Raw genomic sequence first — 20,530 nt, 5'->3', positions numbered from 1 at the left:
GAAAGATATGTGAATAGGGGGTGTAGACCTTCACCCGTGTCATCCTAAATATGTCTGGGTATACTGAAAACTTCATGTAAAAATGTATTATTTAAAAAAAAATTAATTTGTAAATTTCTACCAAATCTTAAATTTGTTAATATCCTACCTTCTGTTTGCCAATCATTTCTTCAATCTCCTGCAGATCACAGATGGTTACCGTTTGCGACCGCAACATATGATCCAACAACCGAAGCCAGTCCCGGAGTTCTGCAACGGCATTGTCGAACTCGGGCCATGGAGATTGATTGGTTGATTCCCTAAAAGAAGGCGGGCGAGGTGCTTGCGTCAAAACTGTTAGAATAGAGAGCAATATTAATCATTTATTATATAATATACAATCAAAACAAAGTACAGTACTAGTACAGTATTCCTGGGCTTGAAATGCCCTGTGTACAATATCTAATAACACACATTATTTACCTATTGAATTTAGGATGAGCAATAATGATGAAAATTAGCACCGTTTTTCCACCATCATGTACATTCATCAACACAAACAAGATATGCGGCAACATATTTGAACATTTTCTTAATGTTAGTTAAATGTTAGACATGGTTGGAAAATCTACACTTATCTACAGTAGCCAGGATAGAATAGTTGCCTACAGTGGAGTGCGGTACTATAAACAAGGCCACATAAATGACGACTGACCGACCAACTGACTGACTGACCGACATAGTGAGCTGTAAACTAAAAATACCAATTTTTCGTGGCATTGCTTGTACAGTATCAGTAGAAATAAATGTTATGTATTGTTAAAAATGTAAAATGTATATTAATTATTTGAAATGTTGTTATTTGCACACAATTGTATGCATCTAAATGATACAGTTTGTCATTTAATCCTATTTCAAAATGTATTTTCTGAATTGTGAGAAAATCACTGATGCACATATGTGATAGAAAAGGGCTTAACTATTTCTACCATGCGAAACAGAGCAAAGAAAACAGTACCTTCTTGTTGTACCCATATATCCTCCTCAATGTTCAACATCTTCACTGGTTTTAAGTTCCCTGCGAGACTGTTCAATTTCTGCCAATCACCATTCAGCTTGTCAACTTTCTGTTGAATTTCTTGCGGTATCGTAATTCCGAGGCTGTCTCCATCTCTGGTCATCCTTTCTGACGTAGCATTCACGCTGTCAAGGTTGGCCTGACGGGCATTGATGGCTTCTTGCATTGTCTGTAAATAAATTATAAAATAATTGTTATCATAACAAAGTAAACATGATCTTAAGTATTAAATGCAAACTAAATTGGCAATATCAAGTAATTATTTATATAAATAATAAAACATGTTTTTATTTACTATTTATTTATACTGGGTGACCTCTTCTCCCAGAGGGCCCAAGATAAGGACTATAAACCGTTTATTGCACTTATGACTGATATTTGGCTGTTTAAATTGAATATCAAATACATAATAAAGTAATTGTGGAAATAGAAATAATCAATGATGTAACACACTTAAAAATAAAGGTATATGTCAGTAGCACGCCTGTCATTATAATAATGTATACCTTTATAGAAATAAATGATGTCAAAAAAATATTTACATACAACATAGGCAAATGACCATAAGATAAATTTAATAAAAATATTATAAACACATAATTCAAGATAAAAAGAATAAACAATATACCTCATTTTCCATAATTCCACTAATAGCAGAAAACTATAAAATCCGTGTTGATAACAATCAAAATAATGAAGGCCTAAAGAATCTAGATCACCTACAAAATGAAGCCTGACTCATCCCTTCCTGTACACTAGAGCTGCTGCTATCTATGATTAATTGAGAGGCCTAGCGTCTTTGTATTGTTACGTCAGTGGATGCAGAACATGGGTTAATGACTTTAAAGAGAGGTAGAGAGATATGGCTTAGCGAACACAACAAGCACACACGGCATATGGCTGCACGTTTTTACCAGTAGATTGTAATGAATGGTTGAAATATTAATACCAGCATAAATGTAAATTGATGTAATTATAAATTCACAGTCGGATATCTCACTGGTAACAAATTGGTAAATTACATAAAAGAGATTAATTATACTACTCTACAATGATTATAAACAATATTAATGGCATTTTTATGTGTAATTTTTCGATTAGGCAAATCAAATTATGTACAACCTTGATTTCTTGTGAAGGGTTTTATTTAATACTATGCCAGATGGAATGTTTTATCATTTATAATTGGTCTTTATTCCTTAAAGTTTCATTTAATGGTAAAATCCTTGTTTCATAAATTTGTTTGATTTAACAATAATGTGTAATAGTATTCAAATAATGTTTTGATATTGTTTATCAATACAATGTATTAGTGTAATCATAGCGGTAACAAATTTACCCCATCCTGTAATTATGTAGGTCATATAATCAAGTACTGTATGTATAACATTTATGGTATAAAAGGCCGGAATTAGATTTAAACCAATTGTCTTGTATGTTAAACGGTAACTAAGGAACTGCTGGCTCACAAAACTCAATTTCTATAGTGTCCTTTTCAAAAGAACACCATTTTACACATGGACATCGTGGGAGGTTCCCGACATTTTTATTCCTATTCCCGCCTTTCTCTAAGGAGCAATTTCTCCAGAGAAGTTATTATTTATTTTTTGTTACTAAAGTAAAAAATGTGTTTCACCGACACATCTAGATAGTGCCTGGCAGGCACGGATTTAGGCGGGGGCTAAACAGACTTTAGCGCCCCCTAAAATATAACTTTTTAAAATAAAATAATGACTTTTCTTATTTTTCTGCAACCTGACGGATCGTTTTTATCATTTATGAAATATTTAACCTAACCCCCACCCCCCCCCCACCCTAATCCTCCGGCCCTGCCTGGCATATCCGTTGTTTACTATAAACATGCCTAAGATTGTTTTTTAAGAGCACCCTCTATAGTTGATGTACTTGTATAGTACCCTCTCTTGTTTGGCTATGCTTTCATAAATTCTACTGATAATTCACTTTTCAAAGTTAGGACATCTGTTCTTTATTATAGTAATATTAGTATGTAGAGGGTGGTACTAATCTAATCTGATCTAAGTAACAGTATACAGGGCTGGAAAATGTTCATTATTTTTTTCTTAATTTCCATCTCATTTTCTTTTAGCTAATTATAGCAACCATGAAGAGAAATCAAGACTGAATATTAAGGTCATTATAATCAGGTACATACTTTTAAACAGAAATCATGTTGTTGTAATTCATAAACATTATGCAATATTATAAACACCTTTACACTCCCATATTGCCTATGGCAACGTTCTACATTGCATTGTCTACAATGAATATCTAAACAAATTATATCTGACTGCTTCAGAGAATGTAAGGACGATGTGTTCTTTGAACTCCTAAAATAAAACCTGGCAAATTTCTTGTGATTATAACGTGATTGAAACGAGAAAATAGAGGAAAAACACTGTGATGATGTAAGACCAATGACTTTGTGAATGACGTTGGAAATTCATCTTAATACTTGTTTTCAAGCCGTTGCTATTACGCTGCGCTTGAACTAGAAAACATTCAAGTTTAACAGCGTACTGAAGTAAAGCACAGATCTAAGAACAAGCATAAATTTGCTGCTAATAAATATGTCTTCTTCTGATTATTTGTAATGATCAACATTAACAATTGAATGACAAACCTCAAATTTAGAAAAATAATTAAATTATCCTTGTTTTTTCCCTCAGTGTGTTGTAATCCTAGCTTTCTCCAGGTAACCCATGTCAGTTCAGAAATTACAGTTAAATATCAGGGCACAGGAATTCATTTAGGAGAGCCTGGATGGCAGAAATGGCACCATATGGCATGGAAGATGATGTGTAGTGTAAAACGTGGTTGTTCAGAAGCATGTTCTGGCCAGATGCAGTGGAATAGCATCCCAGCAGATTATAAGCATATCATTTTTTTTTTTGGAGAATGGCAACGGTTCAATTGAAGACTATGGCAATAATAAAAGTATGTATGAAACAAACAAACAAAAAAATTTTTTTCCACAACTGGAAGGAATTTATTTTAAAAAATTAAATAACCAATGTGTGAGGATGAAGAATTTCTGTTTTGCAAAAAGTGTTAACAAATGTAATAATACTGTTTTCTGATACTATAAAATATTGTTCACATTTTATTCAAGGTGACGTTGATATTATTTTTCATTCCCCATACAATTGTCACTTTATCGGTGTAATAATTTATCACTATTTATTTTTATAATTGAAAAATTCAAATAAACTTCCCGTTTTATTGCAAATACGGTTTTACAACATTTTTCATAAAAAGAAAAATCAATAAATATCACCTAAAGATATCAGACAGCCAGACAAAAATAATTTGATATTATTCTTCGGTTAGTATTCACTGTTATTTAAATAAATTGTGCGAGTTTAAACTAGTGAATAATATACTATTGATGGAATAAATTAATGGAAGATCATTACAAAAGCAATAAAAAATAATGGAAAGTAGCAAGATGGTTATTAACAAATAAAAATGTATTAAAAAAGAATAAGATGAACAAGAATAAAAGTATAGAAAAAATAGAGAAATGAGGAAGAAAGATAGATAGAGATAGAGTATACGATCACATTAGATAGTAAAACAGAAGTATATACATTTTTTTTAAAATGACTAATTGTAGAAATAACGTCCAGTTTTATGCGTCGAAAAAAAACTGGATATAAACCGTGTGAATAAAATAACCCCACTTTATTGGCAGCAGAAACAGACATTTTTAATAACTGGTTAAATGGCAACTGAGTCTACACCATCAAACTTTATGTGAAAAAAATGTGATGTGCCAATATATGGACATGATGATCTCATATCACTACCATATCTGGGAAAATCACTACCGTATTTGGGCACATACATCATACTTTTTTGAAAAAGGGTTAAATGGTGATACATAATAGAAGATAAAAGACATCCAGGAGGACCACAACAAAAAGAATTTACAAGAAGAAATTGTGTATAAAGCTCTGTCTACACTATCAAACTTTATGTGAAAAAAAAATGTGATGTGCCCACATATGGACATGATGATGTCATATCACTACCATATTTAAGCATATCACTACTATATTTGGGCACATCACACTTTTTTTGTCAAACTAGTTTGATAGTGTAGACAGAGCTTAAGAATCAATTATTGATATTAAGTGTACTTGAAAAGCCGCCTTTTAAGAAGTCGCTGAATAAGACCTAGAAAGATAACCTATAAAACCGCAAAACTAGAACAATGCCAGATTGTTAACAGTTTCAATTGAGATTTACTGGTAACATTCAATCCTGCAAACAATTACATGATATAGTACATACAGCCTCAAGATAAAATCTACTTGTGCTGATGTCGTATAATAATAAAATCTGTTTTCTTTCGTTCAACTTCATCAAAGTATGCACTGTCTAAGGAAATCCATGTCTATGGAAATCCATGCATGTGTATTCATATATTTTATATATATGTTCTTTATTATTTCATTGACCACTATTGTCTACTGATTTTTGTACCTAAATAGTGGTTGGCTGTAGAGTCAAAACATAATTGTCCCTTTCATTTCACATGAAAGTGTCAACTAAATAGGGGTGTCCAAGTAGTAGGTTCTGCTAATTATTGGTTCCATGTAAAATTGTCCCTTGAATAGGTGTGTCCCTAAAAAAGGGGTGGCTATTTAGTGTTAAAACATAATTGTTCCTCTAAATAGGGATGTCCCAAGTAGTAGATTCTACTGTAGTATCACTAAAGAGAAATTTGAAGTACAGTATAAATAGAATTGTTTTCAAACCTACCGTGGCATCAACAATTATTGAATCGTTTTCGCCATCTTGGGTTAAGGATCCAACAGGGCCTTGTTGTGTTTCAAGGAGTTCCATACTGGCACAAACCCAACGCAGTAACTCTTCTAATTCTTCAGAAAATGTCGTTGTGACATGTATTTTATCCTCAATTTGAAGACGGTATTTGGGTAGAGCGTACGTAACCTGAAAGTAAAAAGAGCACTTTAACATATCAAATCTGAAATTGGAAACTCATAATATCTTAATGTTATTAAACAATTTAGTTATATTTCATAGATACTACCTGTATATTAAACTAGAGAGTTATCTAGGTAATGTAGAGAATCCTTAACATGGCTGCCGTATACCTGTTCAAAAATATTATTTAGGATAATAATGATAATAACAGACAATAACCACTTATATTGGAACATATATTTCTTTTAAAAAAAACTTTAAAATCCATTGTTAAGTTATGCAATAAATGAATAACTGGCATATGAGAATCATAGAATAATTAGTATATTTTTTAATGATACACAGCTTAAACTGTCCTTTCTGATTTGCTGATTGGTGCAACCATATTCAATGGTCCCTTAATGGTGGTTGGTTCGACTTTTGTGCTGTTTTCGTTTAAGTTAAGAAATCTAGATGTATAATATATCTAGATGTATAATATATCTAGATGTATAATATATCTAGATGTATAATATATCTAGATGTATAATATATCTAGATGTATAATATATCTAGATGTATAACATAAGCTGAGGGAATAAGCTTGAGCAACAATAATTTTAATTGTTGAGTCTGCCCACCAAACCATGTAGACATATCCTCAGATGAAGAAACAGATGAAAACTATATAGACTGGCGTTACGTAATTGATAATGACGATCTCTACAAAATTACTGGCTGTCAACCGCTAGAAGAATATGTCTACAAGCAACAATTCAACTGGATCGGACATGTAATTAGAAAAGAAAATGAAGATCCTACAAAAATTCTTACTTTTCACACAACCCAAAGTAAACGAAGAGGTCGGAAGATACCATCAGTACTTGATAGAGTTGTACAACAAAGTCAACTTACTAGATGCAACTTCATTAGAGCCTGCTTCAACAGAAATTTATAATTCCCAGCAATGTTTTAACTGTATATATGAACTGTTTTATAAGTTGTTTTGAGACTGTGTAATTTGGTAGTAGTCACTCTCATACTGTAGGCCTACATTTAAAAGTAACACATCCAAATGCCAACTTTAAGTCAATGGCTACCAGATGTCTCTGTGAGACAGTTATTTGAACCAGTACCAGTACCAGTAATTGTTGGTGCTCGCACCCTAAACAACACCTTTAGCAAAGTGTTTTTAGATTGAGGGAAAATGAACTGGATAGACAACAACAAGGAGATGTTCCCTACTTTAACTGGATGGAACAAATATAGGCTGGGTGATTCTGCAGACATATAGCAAAACTACATTTGGTATAATGTAGCTTGTTAAATACGTCAAGTACAGGATTTGATTGATTTGATGATGTACATTCTGAATATTAGTTACTGTAATTATAATACAACCGAATCAAAGTTTGATAGCTAGTAGCATTTTATCCTTAGATATATTAGTCTAAGCTGTTAGATGTCTGCAGTCCTTAGGCTAGACTTGTCTAGACTTATTCGAATCTGAAATACTGTCAATACTATAAAAATGAATACCTCTCCTGGGAAATTCTAGCACAGCAAGCTTATGTAATCAAAGTTTGGGCTTAGATTTTTTTCACATAAAATTCAATATAATAGTTGATGTAATGAAAAATACTAGGTAAAAGCTGTCAAAATGTCCTAATCTGTCATTCTTGTAAGGGTATATAGTCAGGATGCCATGATACAAAGTACATTTTCATGTAATTTGTTTAATAAAAGGAGGAAATTAATCTCTGTTTTTCCAAAGAATGAATACTCTGTAAAGATATACAACCTTCTAGGCTGTCAGCATTTCCTCAAGCACTTATCCACAAACTCACAAGAACAGTATATAGAACCATCAAGACTAAAACCTTGGCAACCACTCCAGTCAAGTACCTTGTTCCAGTCTCTCTGAGTTTCTAATTTCAAGTAAGCTTTGCTTGTTCAAAATGCAAGACACTCTTGCCAATACTAGCAGACAATTCAACTCCATTGATGATGATGATCTGCAGCTCTACTTTAGTGACATATTATAATACTCCTATTCAAGATACAGTAACTGGGGTTCAGCCTCAAACCTGGTGTGTCAAAGCACAGAAGGACTTTCTACATTATTGTTAATGTCTGGTATAAAGTCGGTAGGACTTGCACTCAAGTTCAAACCAGACTGGACTGCTTTATATTACATTCTTTAAAATAAGTCACAATGTCAATGAAGAAAGTCACGCAATACCAGATATACATACCATGTTTAAAAATGTAAACATATCTCTTTCATCCACAACTTTATTCACAAGCACCATCTACATTTCCAAGATACTAAATAACACGTCCTTCCATAAAACAGAAAATCACGCCTAAAGGAACAGGTACTAATAAACTAACAAAAAGTTCCTATTATGGATTTATTAATATCCTTCAATGACATAAATACAAGACTTCCTTAGCTCCAGGCTGTATGTTGCTACAAAGTGTCGACAATGAATGGAAATGCTAATTACTGAACATGATTAATTCTTAATCTCAGAAAATGTTGACAATTAATTTTAGTTGGTTTTCGTTCATTGTTTAAAACTTTTATTCAAGAAACTACTGGTTCATTCTTTCAAACTTAAAAGATGGATTTTATATATCATCTAAGATTGAGATTAAGTAAATTTGGTGAAAATTAGGTATTATACACAGTTTAACAGATTAGATTGACCATTGAGTAAGAATTTAGCATAAATGGAGTGGGACTTTTCTTGGTCATGTTAAAGTGTATGTGTGTATACTGTATTTATTCAAAGGCAAACACAATAAAGACAATGCTGTGGGTATCAGTGGTTGGATCTCAATCGAGATACAAATAGAATAAGCAAAAATCTAAAATCAAAATGATAAAGTAAAATAGGCAGAAAGAAATTGCAGAGATACACAAGGTCTGTGTATAAACAATTAACAAAAAACACTTTAACTGGCTGCCATGGAAAGGTATTAGTACCATTTTTCTTTGCGCAGATGTAGCACAAGCGAATTAAAAGTGATTATCACATTAGAACCAAGTGAAGCAAAAGAGCTCTGATTGATAGCCACAATCGAGGGCGCTAAATCCAAAGGGTCAGACTATCATTCTTAGCCTTTTGTCGGTGACATTTAGCTTTCCATTTTCAATCAATAATATTGTAATAGTCGCAATGGAGGGCACAAATTCAAAGGGTTATCACAATGTAATCAGTAATGAGAACCAATTATTTTTAACAATAAGCCTAAAAAAAATCCAATAAAAACCGAAATATTTAAGATTAGTTGATAGTAAAACCAGATTAGACTGCTTCAAAATGAAAAACAGTTTGAAAACAAGAATTTTTCTCTTTAAGAACAATCCAACATTTTTTCTATATAATACTATACCATTTTTCATCAACAAGAAGAATAAAAACAAAAATACAAACACATAGTGTGTTGTGTAGCTGTTAATATGCTTGTCTTCCAATCCCAAGGTCCAGAGTTCAATCCTGTCCTACTGTCAGTGTATTAACTCACGACTCTTTCAACTCCAATCCCTAGCCTCAAATGATACTTATTTTTATAAGCATGATAAATTATAATAGTTTATCTATCCTGTAATTGGTGAGTTGGTCGCTGTTGGATGCGTATAAAAGAAAGGAAACCTACCTTCTGCCAGTTCTCGGTCAAAGTCACTAAATCTTTCCTAATATTTTCGGCTTGATCTTCTGCTACAGCACCAGATAGAAGAAGTTTCTGTCCATTTTGTTGCAATCGCAAACACTGTTCTTGTCGCCTGTTCAGTGCTTCCTCGCGTTCCTATCAACAGGAAGCAGATTATGAATTATTAAGTCGCAAACGAACAAACTATTTATTCATTTGTAAACTGACAAGAAAGACAAATTTATGGTTTAAGCAATCGGGGTCAAATACATATATCAAACTTATTTCTGGACCGAACAAATACTAATAAACAATTCTTAATTGTAATAATTAGTACTTTAGCACATATTACATCCTGTAGTATTAGTTCTGAGTTGACGGATGCGATTATTCTGATAACTCAATAATAACGCCTACCTAATATTGATGACTGATAATCAGAAATAGAAATGAAACTCTGATATTAATAATTACAGAAAGACTCCATTACTTTCTCTTCTTCAAATATATACTCTAAATATAGTAAGTAATTCAAAGACGCTGGATAGACATTTAATGCACTATTGACTGATAAATGAGTAGAACTGTAATTTTTAAGGTACTTGACTTGACTTTGTATTGTACAACTATAAACTGTACATACAATATACAATATTCCTATCTCATCTTCTCATTTAAAAAATAATAGTTAACCAATAAATATCAACATATAATTTTGAATGAAAAAAAAGAAAGAAAAAACATGAATGTGAATAATGATTTATGTTATGTTATTATTTCATGATATCCTTGTAAGATTGTTGAAGCGGAAGAGAAAGCTGCAGTAATTGGTTCATCCTTTTAACTCTCAAGAGACATCTGATTACAAATCGCAAAATGCATAAATTGAAAAAAAAAAAAAAACAATATACAAAATAATAAAGATAAAAAAAAAATAAAATAATAAATACTTACATGTTAATATAAGATGAGCAAGTAAGAGCTGATAATGTAGTAAAGGTGATGATGATGTTGATTATGATGATAATAATAATTGATATTAAATTGATGACAAATAATGATGACTAATAATGACGACAATTGATAGTAAACGTGATGATGATGATAAATAAAAATGATGATGGAAGTACCTTTGCTACTTGTAACTTATCCTGAAGTGCACTGATGTTGCCAGGAATGGGAACAGGAGAAGCAGCAAGTCGCCCAACCTCTTCTGTGAAATGGACGATCTCCATCAGTTCTTCTTGATATTCATCTATTTTATTTGAAGTTTCTTCAAACCTTTGCACGAAGAACAAACATTCTACGTTATTTTTTTTGGTTTTAAGATTTTATAAAGTAAAACAAAATCATGCGATTTAAAATAAAATTAGAAACATCCAAAGCCTACCTCTAGCAGACTTTTTCAAGCTTTTGTTTGCAAACCCTGCCACCTTTTGGAAAAATATGCGGTGCCTGTCTACACTGAAATCCATCTGTAGGATCACATGACTACAAAGACTGTTATTGATTTGTTGAGTTCACGAACCTCAGCAAACTCATATTTGTCAAGAAGTTCACAGCTTAACTTCTACTAACTAGTCTATCAACTTGGTTGATATACTCTAGTATTAGTAAAAGTAATACTATACTCAAGAATGTGAGCTATACATTCAAGAGAGGTGAGCTAGTTCAATAGAGTAAAGTTATACTCAAGTACAAGAGTGGTGGGCTTATACTCAAGTCAGATCATCAATGCACTCTTACCTCTCTTTCCATGAGGCAACTTCAGCACAAACCACCCTCCAGCGGACATTCAAGTTATCAAGCTTCTCTTGCAGCATGTTCCCATCCACTGCAGGAGATCCTTGGATCACAAGAGTTCCAGTGTGGTTCAAGCTGGTGACTGTCTGTTGGTGTCTTGCAATGCCATCTTCAAGCACCTGGCAAAATAACAATTATAAAATAACAAATTTATGGTTGATAAAATATTATTATATTATTTTATAGCACACAGTATTCCATATTTTACATAAATTTATCTACAGTATTTAAATAAATTTGTTATGCAAATCAATCTAATCTTCCTTAATAATAATAATATTAATACTACATTGATTTCAGCAAATAGAGATATTAAACTACTAGAGTCTACACTAGGTGACAGCAAAGAGAAGCAATCAGAAGAGAAACTTTCAACAACAAAAAATCAAAGTATACAAAAAAAAGATGAAAAATGACATTTATTTTTTTAAATATTCAGTTCAGTTTTATAAAATTAATTGGAGTTAACACTCTAGTTAATGCTTAATATCTCTATATACACAAAACAAATCTATTGACAAAGAGTGCAATATAGATTTACAAGTCATGTACACCACATCATGAGAATGTTTAACACAAACTTGTCTCTAAATCCATCATTAATTTAATAGTGTAATTTGTGGACATATGTGCTCTATTCAATGTACAATGATTATAACTCGGTCATAGTAAGTAATTAGATTAAATTTTAAAATTCAATTTCATGCTAGCATAACTACACTTCACGTCCAAACATGATCGGCTTGTACGAGCTCTATGACCTGCCTCGTGCATCAAACAGGCTTTAAGAACTTGTCAATCTCGTTGATTGTCTTAATGGATAGAAAATCAATAGACTAGAGTGAAATTTCTCAAGAAATGCGATTCGATATTATTGTATTGTTGACACTTTTGGCAGTTGTAAAACACAGATTTAGAAACGTTCTCAGTATTAAGGCGGTTTACAAGACTCCAGGTTCAATTAGCGAATCACTCGCGGGTTGGTTTTAGGTAAATTCTTTTAATTCATACGATATTGACGTTCATTTAGATTACTCTTACGTTTCAATACTATTGTTTACACAGATGCAGAATTAAACCAGAAATAGAGACAGTCTAATATAAATGTGTTACATAAAACTATTTCATCAGATTTCTGGGTCATTTGCGGTGTAACACTTCCTATTCTGTGAAATCATCCAGAATGTACTAATTGATAAACTTGTAAAGTTCAAATAAAGATTAAGAATAACGATCTTTATACTACAGCAATGAAATATCAAACTTAGGATTTAATAGGAAACATCAACAAAGGGTGGTGAATTGATTTGAATGTTATCAATTTTTATACTAGACTGGTCCAACAACCAATATAGTTAGTGATCTCTTTTGCCATTTCTTTAATTGAAGGTGCTACATGATTTGAATGTTTATATAATCTTTTTATTCATTTATTTAACAGTATGTACTGTAGGCCACTGGCCCAAGTACAATAATAGAAAATAATACATATTATATAATTTAAGCAGTAGTAACAGCAAAATAATTTGTTCGAGATCTTTTTATATGCGAAAAAGGCAAATCTTATTAGGTTATTGATTACTTTTTGTAAAGGTGTATGGAATTTAAGATACTGAACATTAACACTAGACTCGTGGTCAAACAACCAATAGTAAAAATGATTTTTTTTGGCACTTCTGTTATTGAATGAAGGGCAGTACATTGGTTTGAAAGTTTATTATATTTATATTATTCATTTACAGATAAAACTAGACATATCAAGATTGTTCAAACAACCAATAGTTAGTGAGACCTCTCTATGATTCGATTTAAGCAAAAACACACCTGGATTCATAATTATGTAAATCTGCCTCTCTGACCTACACTCTTTTAACATTTTTGCAGAACATTTTTATTAATATCGACTATATTTAATGCATTGCAAGAATCAATTTATTCAAATAATTATTTCTACAGATGAGTTATTTATACCGACAATTACACACTTCTTCAGGCAATTGCAATAAACTAAATTTCTTCTAAGAAAATATTGCATAAATAATAAGTAATGTTCTTAATTTTTAACCACTCAAAAGTAATATGAAGAAAAAGCAAACAGATTAATTTTAAATGAATAATTTCACCTATCATTGAACATGATTACGTATTAATGTTGACTATCAAAACATTAAAATGAACCTTATTTAAATAAGATCTGCATTGATATACTAGAGCCTGTAGCCTCCACTAATTATGAGGGCGCTATTTGCATGTAGAAGGTCCAAGTAGACTTGGTTTATGATAGAAGGTGTGACTGTGTTGTAAACACTATAATAAATTAGAATCCAGTAATTCTATCGACTAGTAACGAATTCCTGTAGGTTGCAGTGTAGTCATTTTCAGAAAAGATCCAGGAATTATTGTTTTCTTCTATTTATTTTTTAAAAGTACTGCCTGGGGTATTTGTTTGTGATACGGTATTATTTATTCAGCACTCATTCTATGATGTCTATTGTTTAGTTTATTAAAATAATAATCTACTAAATACTAAATAGAGAGTCATTCCTGAGATAAATTTTAATGAAATCATATTTCCAAGCATAATTTAATGGACTTAACGTTAAATATATTAAAACTATATTTCTGTCTGTTTACGACTTGTAAGATACTAAACTTACCATCTAGTAAGGTTTAAGTAACTTCATGATGTAAAGTACATGTAGTTACATCAATATTACTGCTAATGGCAAAATTGTATGGAATCATAACATCGTTCAAGAACACTCTTACATGATTTGATCTTATTCTTTAAAGGGCATCATCGTTCACTTTGATGCACATAATGTAGCGTTACCACATGATCCTGGTTAAGATGATCACGCTGCCGTTTCAAGTGCATCATTACTAATGTATATATCTATCAATCATTATTATAATAACAAGTTCATCTTTAAAGATGTATTTTCTGTTTCAAAAAATCGCTAAAATAATCGTAACAAATTATATTTAAAATCAAGTTGCTCATTGTGATGTGCTATAAAAGACATCAAGTTCAACATAGGAACTAATTAATTTTACCAAAGTTATGGGAAACTTGGCTTTCCATAAACATGTGAACATATACAGTATTCATGATATTACATTATTATTTTTTTTTTCAATTTTCTACAATGCGGTGTAATGTAAATTGCCTTTCTACTTGGTTATCAAAAACATCAACTCAAGATGGAACTTTAAGCAGTGTATTAATTGAATAAAAGTTCACTTTAAAACAGTGTGATTATAAAACACATAACTGCCTCATTTAATAGAAGTCAATTATTCAACTCATGAAATATTCAACTCGACATAAACATTGAGATACCACAATGTCCTGTAGATGGAAGAAAAAATGCCACAATAAATTATCCTATTATTTTTATCTCAGGTAAGATTTAACCATGGTATAAATAAATCAAATAAATTTCAAATGCCTAAAAAAGTAATTAGTATTTATAGACTAAGCAACATCAACATTGTTGTATTCGTGTCCGCTAACTTCTAGGCAGGTAAGATTTGTCTATATACTGTTATTAAAAGACGGTCCCATGTGAAAACAAATTCCTTCTAGTCCATTGAATAATTCAATCGATTGTGAATCATTACGATAATTTGCCTGTCATGAAATATTTATAAATGATATTTACAAGCATTATGATTCTATGAAAATTGTATCTCTTTATGTATGAAATACAGTTGTATTTTTAGAAAAGTTCAAATCTTTTTTAAAAATGTTTTTATGTTTTCCCAATAGTCAACATTTAAAACTTTTCTACAACTCAAACTAGATGCATTTTTTGTAAGGTACTTCATTGTAAACAATCAATATTTTGTTTTGTGAAGGCTTAAAAAATGTGTGTTTTGTGTTTACTGTAGGCCTACAGCTTGTTTCTACATTATTTCCATTCAAATTATATTACATTTGCATTTTATTAAGATAGAGAATTTCAAATGTATATATATTTTTTCTATGATTTCATTATAGAATGATACAATGTACAATAGAACACCTTACAGAATGCTACAAGGTAGGGCGTCTGCTGAATAGAAATTCACTGTAATATTAAAATATATTTATTACTTGTTCGTTTTACAGGAAAGTTTCCCCTTAATATAGGTGTCCCCTTATAGGGATGTCCCCTGAATCAGGTATCCCAAAGGAGAGCTTCTCTAAATGCCTGTACCAAAAGCTCCTACAATTTCTGTTTTTTTTAAATTCAAATATAACAGTAAATGTACAACTTGTGCTAAAGCAAGAAAGACAAGAAATATAAAACTCATGTACATAATACATTGTACAAAATATATCAATTTCTTTATAATCATATCTTCTACATATTAATGAAATGGTTATATGTAGATATCAATTTTCTACAACTATCAAATATTTCAATTATGCTTATGACTTGCAGACAATACTGTAATTTAATATTACCTTAAAACAGGTGTGTAATTAATTGAAAATTACGAATTAGGAAATAGAATGAAATCTGGATTTTATACACATAAAACAGTACAGTCGTTGTGTCACCATTTGTCTAACACACAAAGCTGCCTTAGACTTAGGACTAAATGGTTAACTAGGTGACAACAAAGTGACGTAAACAGGGCAGGGACTCCTCAAAATATATATATTTTATCTACTCAAAAATATTATTTAAGATATAACTTAAAAAGGTATGAAAAGACAATTGTATAAAGACTTCCAGTACATGTAGCCGATTTAAAAATACTAGGAGGTAGTGTGAAAAGGAACTGGCCACTCTACCACATAATGCTGAGGCTTGGTACAATGAGCTCCTAAATAACAGCTCATTACCTTAAGTTTAAAATAAATAAGGGCATTACCTAGTGCATTTATGTCCTAATTTTTTTTTTTAAGTGAAAACTATAGCATTCTATTATTATTCTTAAGCCCTTTCTACACTATCAAACTAGTTTGACAAAAAAAGTGTGATGTGCCCAAATATGGTAGTGATAAGACATCATCGTGTCCATATATGGGAAGATCACATTTTTTTGTCTCATAATGTTTGACAGAGCTTTAAATAAGCTTATGTTGTTCTGCACTTACTGGTTCATTGTTTTTGGTTTCGGTGTGTATAGGTTGGCCGTCAGATGTCTTGCATTGCTTGATGATCGTTTCTGCCTCTGTCAACCATGTGGCGAGATTCCGTAAATCAGAATGGAGCTGACGCCACTGTATGATATTTACCTCAAAATTGCTAAAATAAAATAACAAATATTTTAAAATAATGTTCAAAGATTATACGTACTAGAATTGTATGAATTTTGGTTCTATTTGTATTTACCTTAAAAAAAATTTCTGTGCAATATATTTTAAACAGCTTATTAAATAAATTACAAAATTGAGACAAATTAGAAGGCACCAAATATCAAACCAAATATATATGCTAAAAAGTTGGTCTTTCTATTGGTCAACAATCCTCTCATCTCATAAGTGAACAGTACTATATATAAACAAATACACGTTTTGGGGAATCAAGAATGTCTGCTTCATTTGAACTGTATGAAGCTGGTTTTAATAAAATTATGTTGATGGTATGGTAACTGAACATAAATATCCTTTACAAAAATAATCAGTTATACATAGTCTACACCATATGCAGCTTTACTACAGATGTATCAAAACAAGTACATTTTAAATGAAGCAAATTAATTTACAACAAAAATCTGTCAGGTCTCGTTGACACATTGTATGACCCATCTAAAGACTTGACAATCAATGTGTCATCCGATCATTTGATTTGCTAATTGAATGACAAATGCACTGGCGACTAGAGGTTCAATAATCCATTGGATTTCAGTTTAGACGGGCAGGCAAAATATAGATTTAAGAGACGATCAAAACATTTTAATCTATCGGAAAATATTGCAAACATAATCTAATGATCGAGTGTAACTTAAAAGCTATCATGTTTATAGATGACCATTTATCAGTGACAGCATTTTAATAGTATTTTATTGATTTTAATAACAGTGCCAGCTTCATATGACAAATATATTTTTTATTCATTTAATAAAGAAACATTCAAATTGTAAAGTCAACCTTAGCTAAAAAAAAACTCCAACATGTGTCATTAATACAGGTCTGTTTTCCTTATGTGCAATGAAATTGATTATTTCTAAAAAAAAAGTATTTTATACTATATAACGATTTATTATTCAAGGTATATTTATTTAGTGAAAATAATTGTGAATAGATGAAGTGAGACAATTCTACAGATTAGCAAATTATGATCACTGCTGCATGCAGTATTGTTTTAAAATGTCATTATATATGTTGTATGTTATAGGAGTTGAGGAATCAAACATGTTTATGATGCGCTCTCTTGCTGACACACCACTGGATAACTCTAATTTCTTAAGCCATAATGGCAACAAGTTTTTGAGAAACAATCGTGGAAAAAATGGACATTGGTTGTCTAGGATATTATTTATTTCATTTTATATCAATTATTATTATTATTAGCCAAAAGCTCTGCAATTTCTTTATGGCTATTTAACTCATTTTAATTTAGGTTTTTTCTTATTCGTTTGTACTTTCTCCATTGTGATCTAGCCACTGATACCCACAGTAATTTGCATTTTGATTAATAATATTTTAATTAAACACAAAACATATATTTGTACATTATTCTAGGAAATAGGGTAAAAACTATATTAAGGAGACACCTTCAGGATCCAACAAAGAGTCCCCTTATCAGTATTTACCTTTCCCTGTCTTTATATTCCTTTTCAACCTGGTTTAGTTTTCCTTTCATTCGTTCCATATTGGCTTCTAATCGTTTCTTTTGTTCGGCTGTTGTTCTACAGAGTACAGCATGCTGTTCTGCACTTACGCCCTCAACGTTGGCTGTCAGTGTATCAAGAGCTTCTTTTATCGCCTACAAAATAACAAAATCATTATTTTAAGAAAACTGGTATTATTAAAGTATAACGAGTGTTTGGCTAAACTTTCAAAGTCATAATTTATTTTAAAATGGCAATTGAGGAAAAGGGGATGCAAAAGCAATCAATATAATTGTGCTTGCAGCAACAATATAAAAAAAAAACATAAAAAGTTAAATAAATTAATTCATAACTGTACAAAAAGAATAAAGATCTAATTAGAACAACAAATCCTATCAAATTAGGAGATAAATTAATGAATTTAATTACTAGAAGCTAGTAATAAATAATAATTTATAATATTCTTTTTTATTTTAATGGAAATATGTTCATATTGTCAATAACTACAAAGTCGAAGTGCTTTTGATAGATTTGAGCAAATGCGTGGAAACTCTGACGTAAGTTGTACTGTACACTTGGTACACTTAAGAATACTTGAGTACAAAAATAAGTTGTTCTTGGCTGGGATTTGAAACTTATCACTTTCAGATCATTAGCCTAGTAGCATTCATACCTCATAGACCAAAAAGTGTGTTACTGAAAGTTAAGGAACTTCACATTTTTTTTAATTCCCAAATTTTCTCAAAACTCCTTATTTTGAGAAAAAATCTATATAAAGTGATTTCAGACATATCAGATTGTTAACAGTGAGAACTAGAATTACTCACAAAATTTAAAATGGAAAAAATCAAATGATTTCCCCATAATGTAAAATCGGCAATTCTATTTTAAATGATTAAATCAAACAGGGGACAATTTATTCATGAGGTAATATTAATCGGTTATTTGCTCGCAGCAGAATAGAATAATTTGTTATTTAAGAGAGACCATGTGATCTATACAAATTGATTTGTATCAAAAGTATTAAAACAGTTTGTATAAATGTATTCTCTGTGATAGCTATTTATAATTGATTTATTTAGAAGAACTTTTATAAAAATTATGGACAGGTATCTTTGACTTTTGCAACTTAAATACATTACATATCTGAATGCTTGTTGATTGAATTGTGTTAGACCATTTCAGAGGAATTGGTCTAAAGCAAATACATATTTTAATACATTTTAAAGATGGCCTAGCCCGAATGGTACAAGTAACAGGTACATTTATCAGGAGGAAAAGGAGAGCAAAGGCTTTGATTTGGTATTAGACGTATGAGCCATCCTTGGGAAACTAAACTAAAAATTAGTAATACTGTATAGAAAAAATTCCAGATTGCTCATTCTTTTGATATATATTTTGTTAGAAATTTATTTGAAAAGAATGAAGATGAGGAGAGGCCAATCATTTCATAATGAAGTCTGTAGAAAGTGAGAAAGGTTATATTTCTACCTCAACCTCTAAGTATCAAAGACTATTAAATTTAAATTCATCTACTAATAACTACTACAGAAGTTAATTTCCCTAGCTACGGTATGAATTACACTGCCTTCAATTTATGTAACAATTTAATTTTCATCTTAAATTTGTAAAATTCAGAAAATGAGCAGTCCGAATAGGAAATGATATGTAACATTATTGATCCATTGGTGTAATTGAGCAGATTAAAGGTTATATGAACACATCAAGAGTATACTAGATCTAAAGTCATGCATAGTACTGTCTAATAAATTGGATTGGAATGCTTAAAGAAGACAAATGATCGCAATCGTTTATTTCAATTATCTGAAATCAAAGTTCTCTTTATAGGAACACATGTCTGTTACGTTCATAGCCTATCATAACTGCTTTATATATCCACGATTCTGCAGTACATTATGATCACTGTCACTAATATTCACAGGATCATATGTCATGAACACTGTTTTTTGCACCGATCGTTAAATTTGAAAAAAATATAGCTTGCCAAAAGAAACTCAAGCCCATAAAATATTTGTCAATATTTTTTAAAGATTATGTACATAAAGTATGCCTGGCAATTCCTATTGTAGGTGTAAAATTAGTTTAGTTTCTAAGCCTTCCCGTGTCTTTTTCCATGCCTGCCAGTGTCTTTTTCCATGCCTGCTAGTGTCTTTTTTCCATGCCTGCCAATGTCCTTTCCGATGCCTGCCAGTGTCTTTTTCCATGCCTGCCAGTGTTTTTTGTCCATGCCTTCCTGTGTCCTTTTCGATGCCTTCACATGTCCTTTTC

General features: G+C 31.2%; 1 protein-coding gene across 7 annotated transcripts in view; it reads right to left on the bottom strand.

Annotated features, from left to right (window-relative positions):
- LOC144847921 (dystrophin-like) overlaps positions 1–20,530 on the bottom strand; it is a 210,941-nt gene that overhangs the window by 68,719 nt on the left and 121,692 nt on the right. For all 7 annotated transcript variants that reach the window (XM_078704507.1, XM_078704509.1, XM_078704508.1 and 4 more), the window contains exons 36-43: positions 18,224–18,396; positions 16,563–16,713; positions 11,414–11,589; positions 10,798–10,948; positions 9,674–9,823; positions 5,843–6,034; positions 998–1,226; positions 149–333 (exon numbers count right to left, since the gene is read on the bottom strand). In XM_078704507.1, coding sequence (XP_078560633.1) covers positions 149–333; positions 998–1,226; positions 5,843–6,034; positions 9,674–9,823; positions 10,798–10,948; positions 11,414–11,589; positions 16,563–16,713; positions 18,224–18,396 — 1,407 coding nt within the window. The remainder of the gene's footprint in view (positions 1–148; positions 334–997; positions 1,227–5,842; positions 6,035–9,673; positions 9,824–10,797; positions 10,949–11,413; positions 11,590–16,562; positions 16,714–18,223; positions 18,397–20,530) is intronic.

Source organism: Antedon bifida, chromosome 7 (assembly GCF_963402885.1).
Source record: "Antedon bifida chromosome 7, ecAntBifi1.1, whole genome shotgun sequence".
In the NCBI taxonomy this organism is placed as follows: Eukaryota; Metazoa; Echinodermata; class Crinoidea; order Comatulida; family Antedonidae; genus Antedon; species Antedon bifida.
This window is presented reverse-complemented; position numbering and strand designations above follow the sequence as displayed.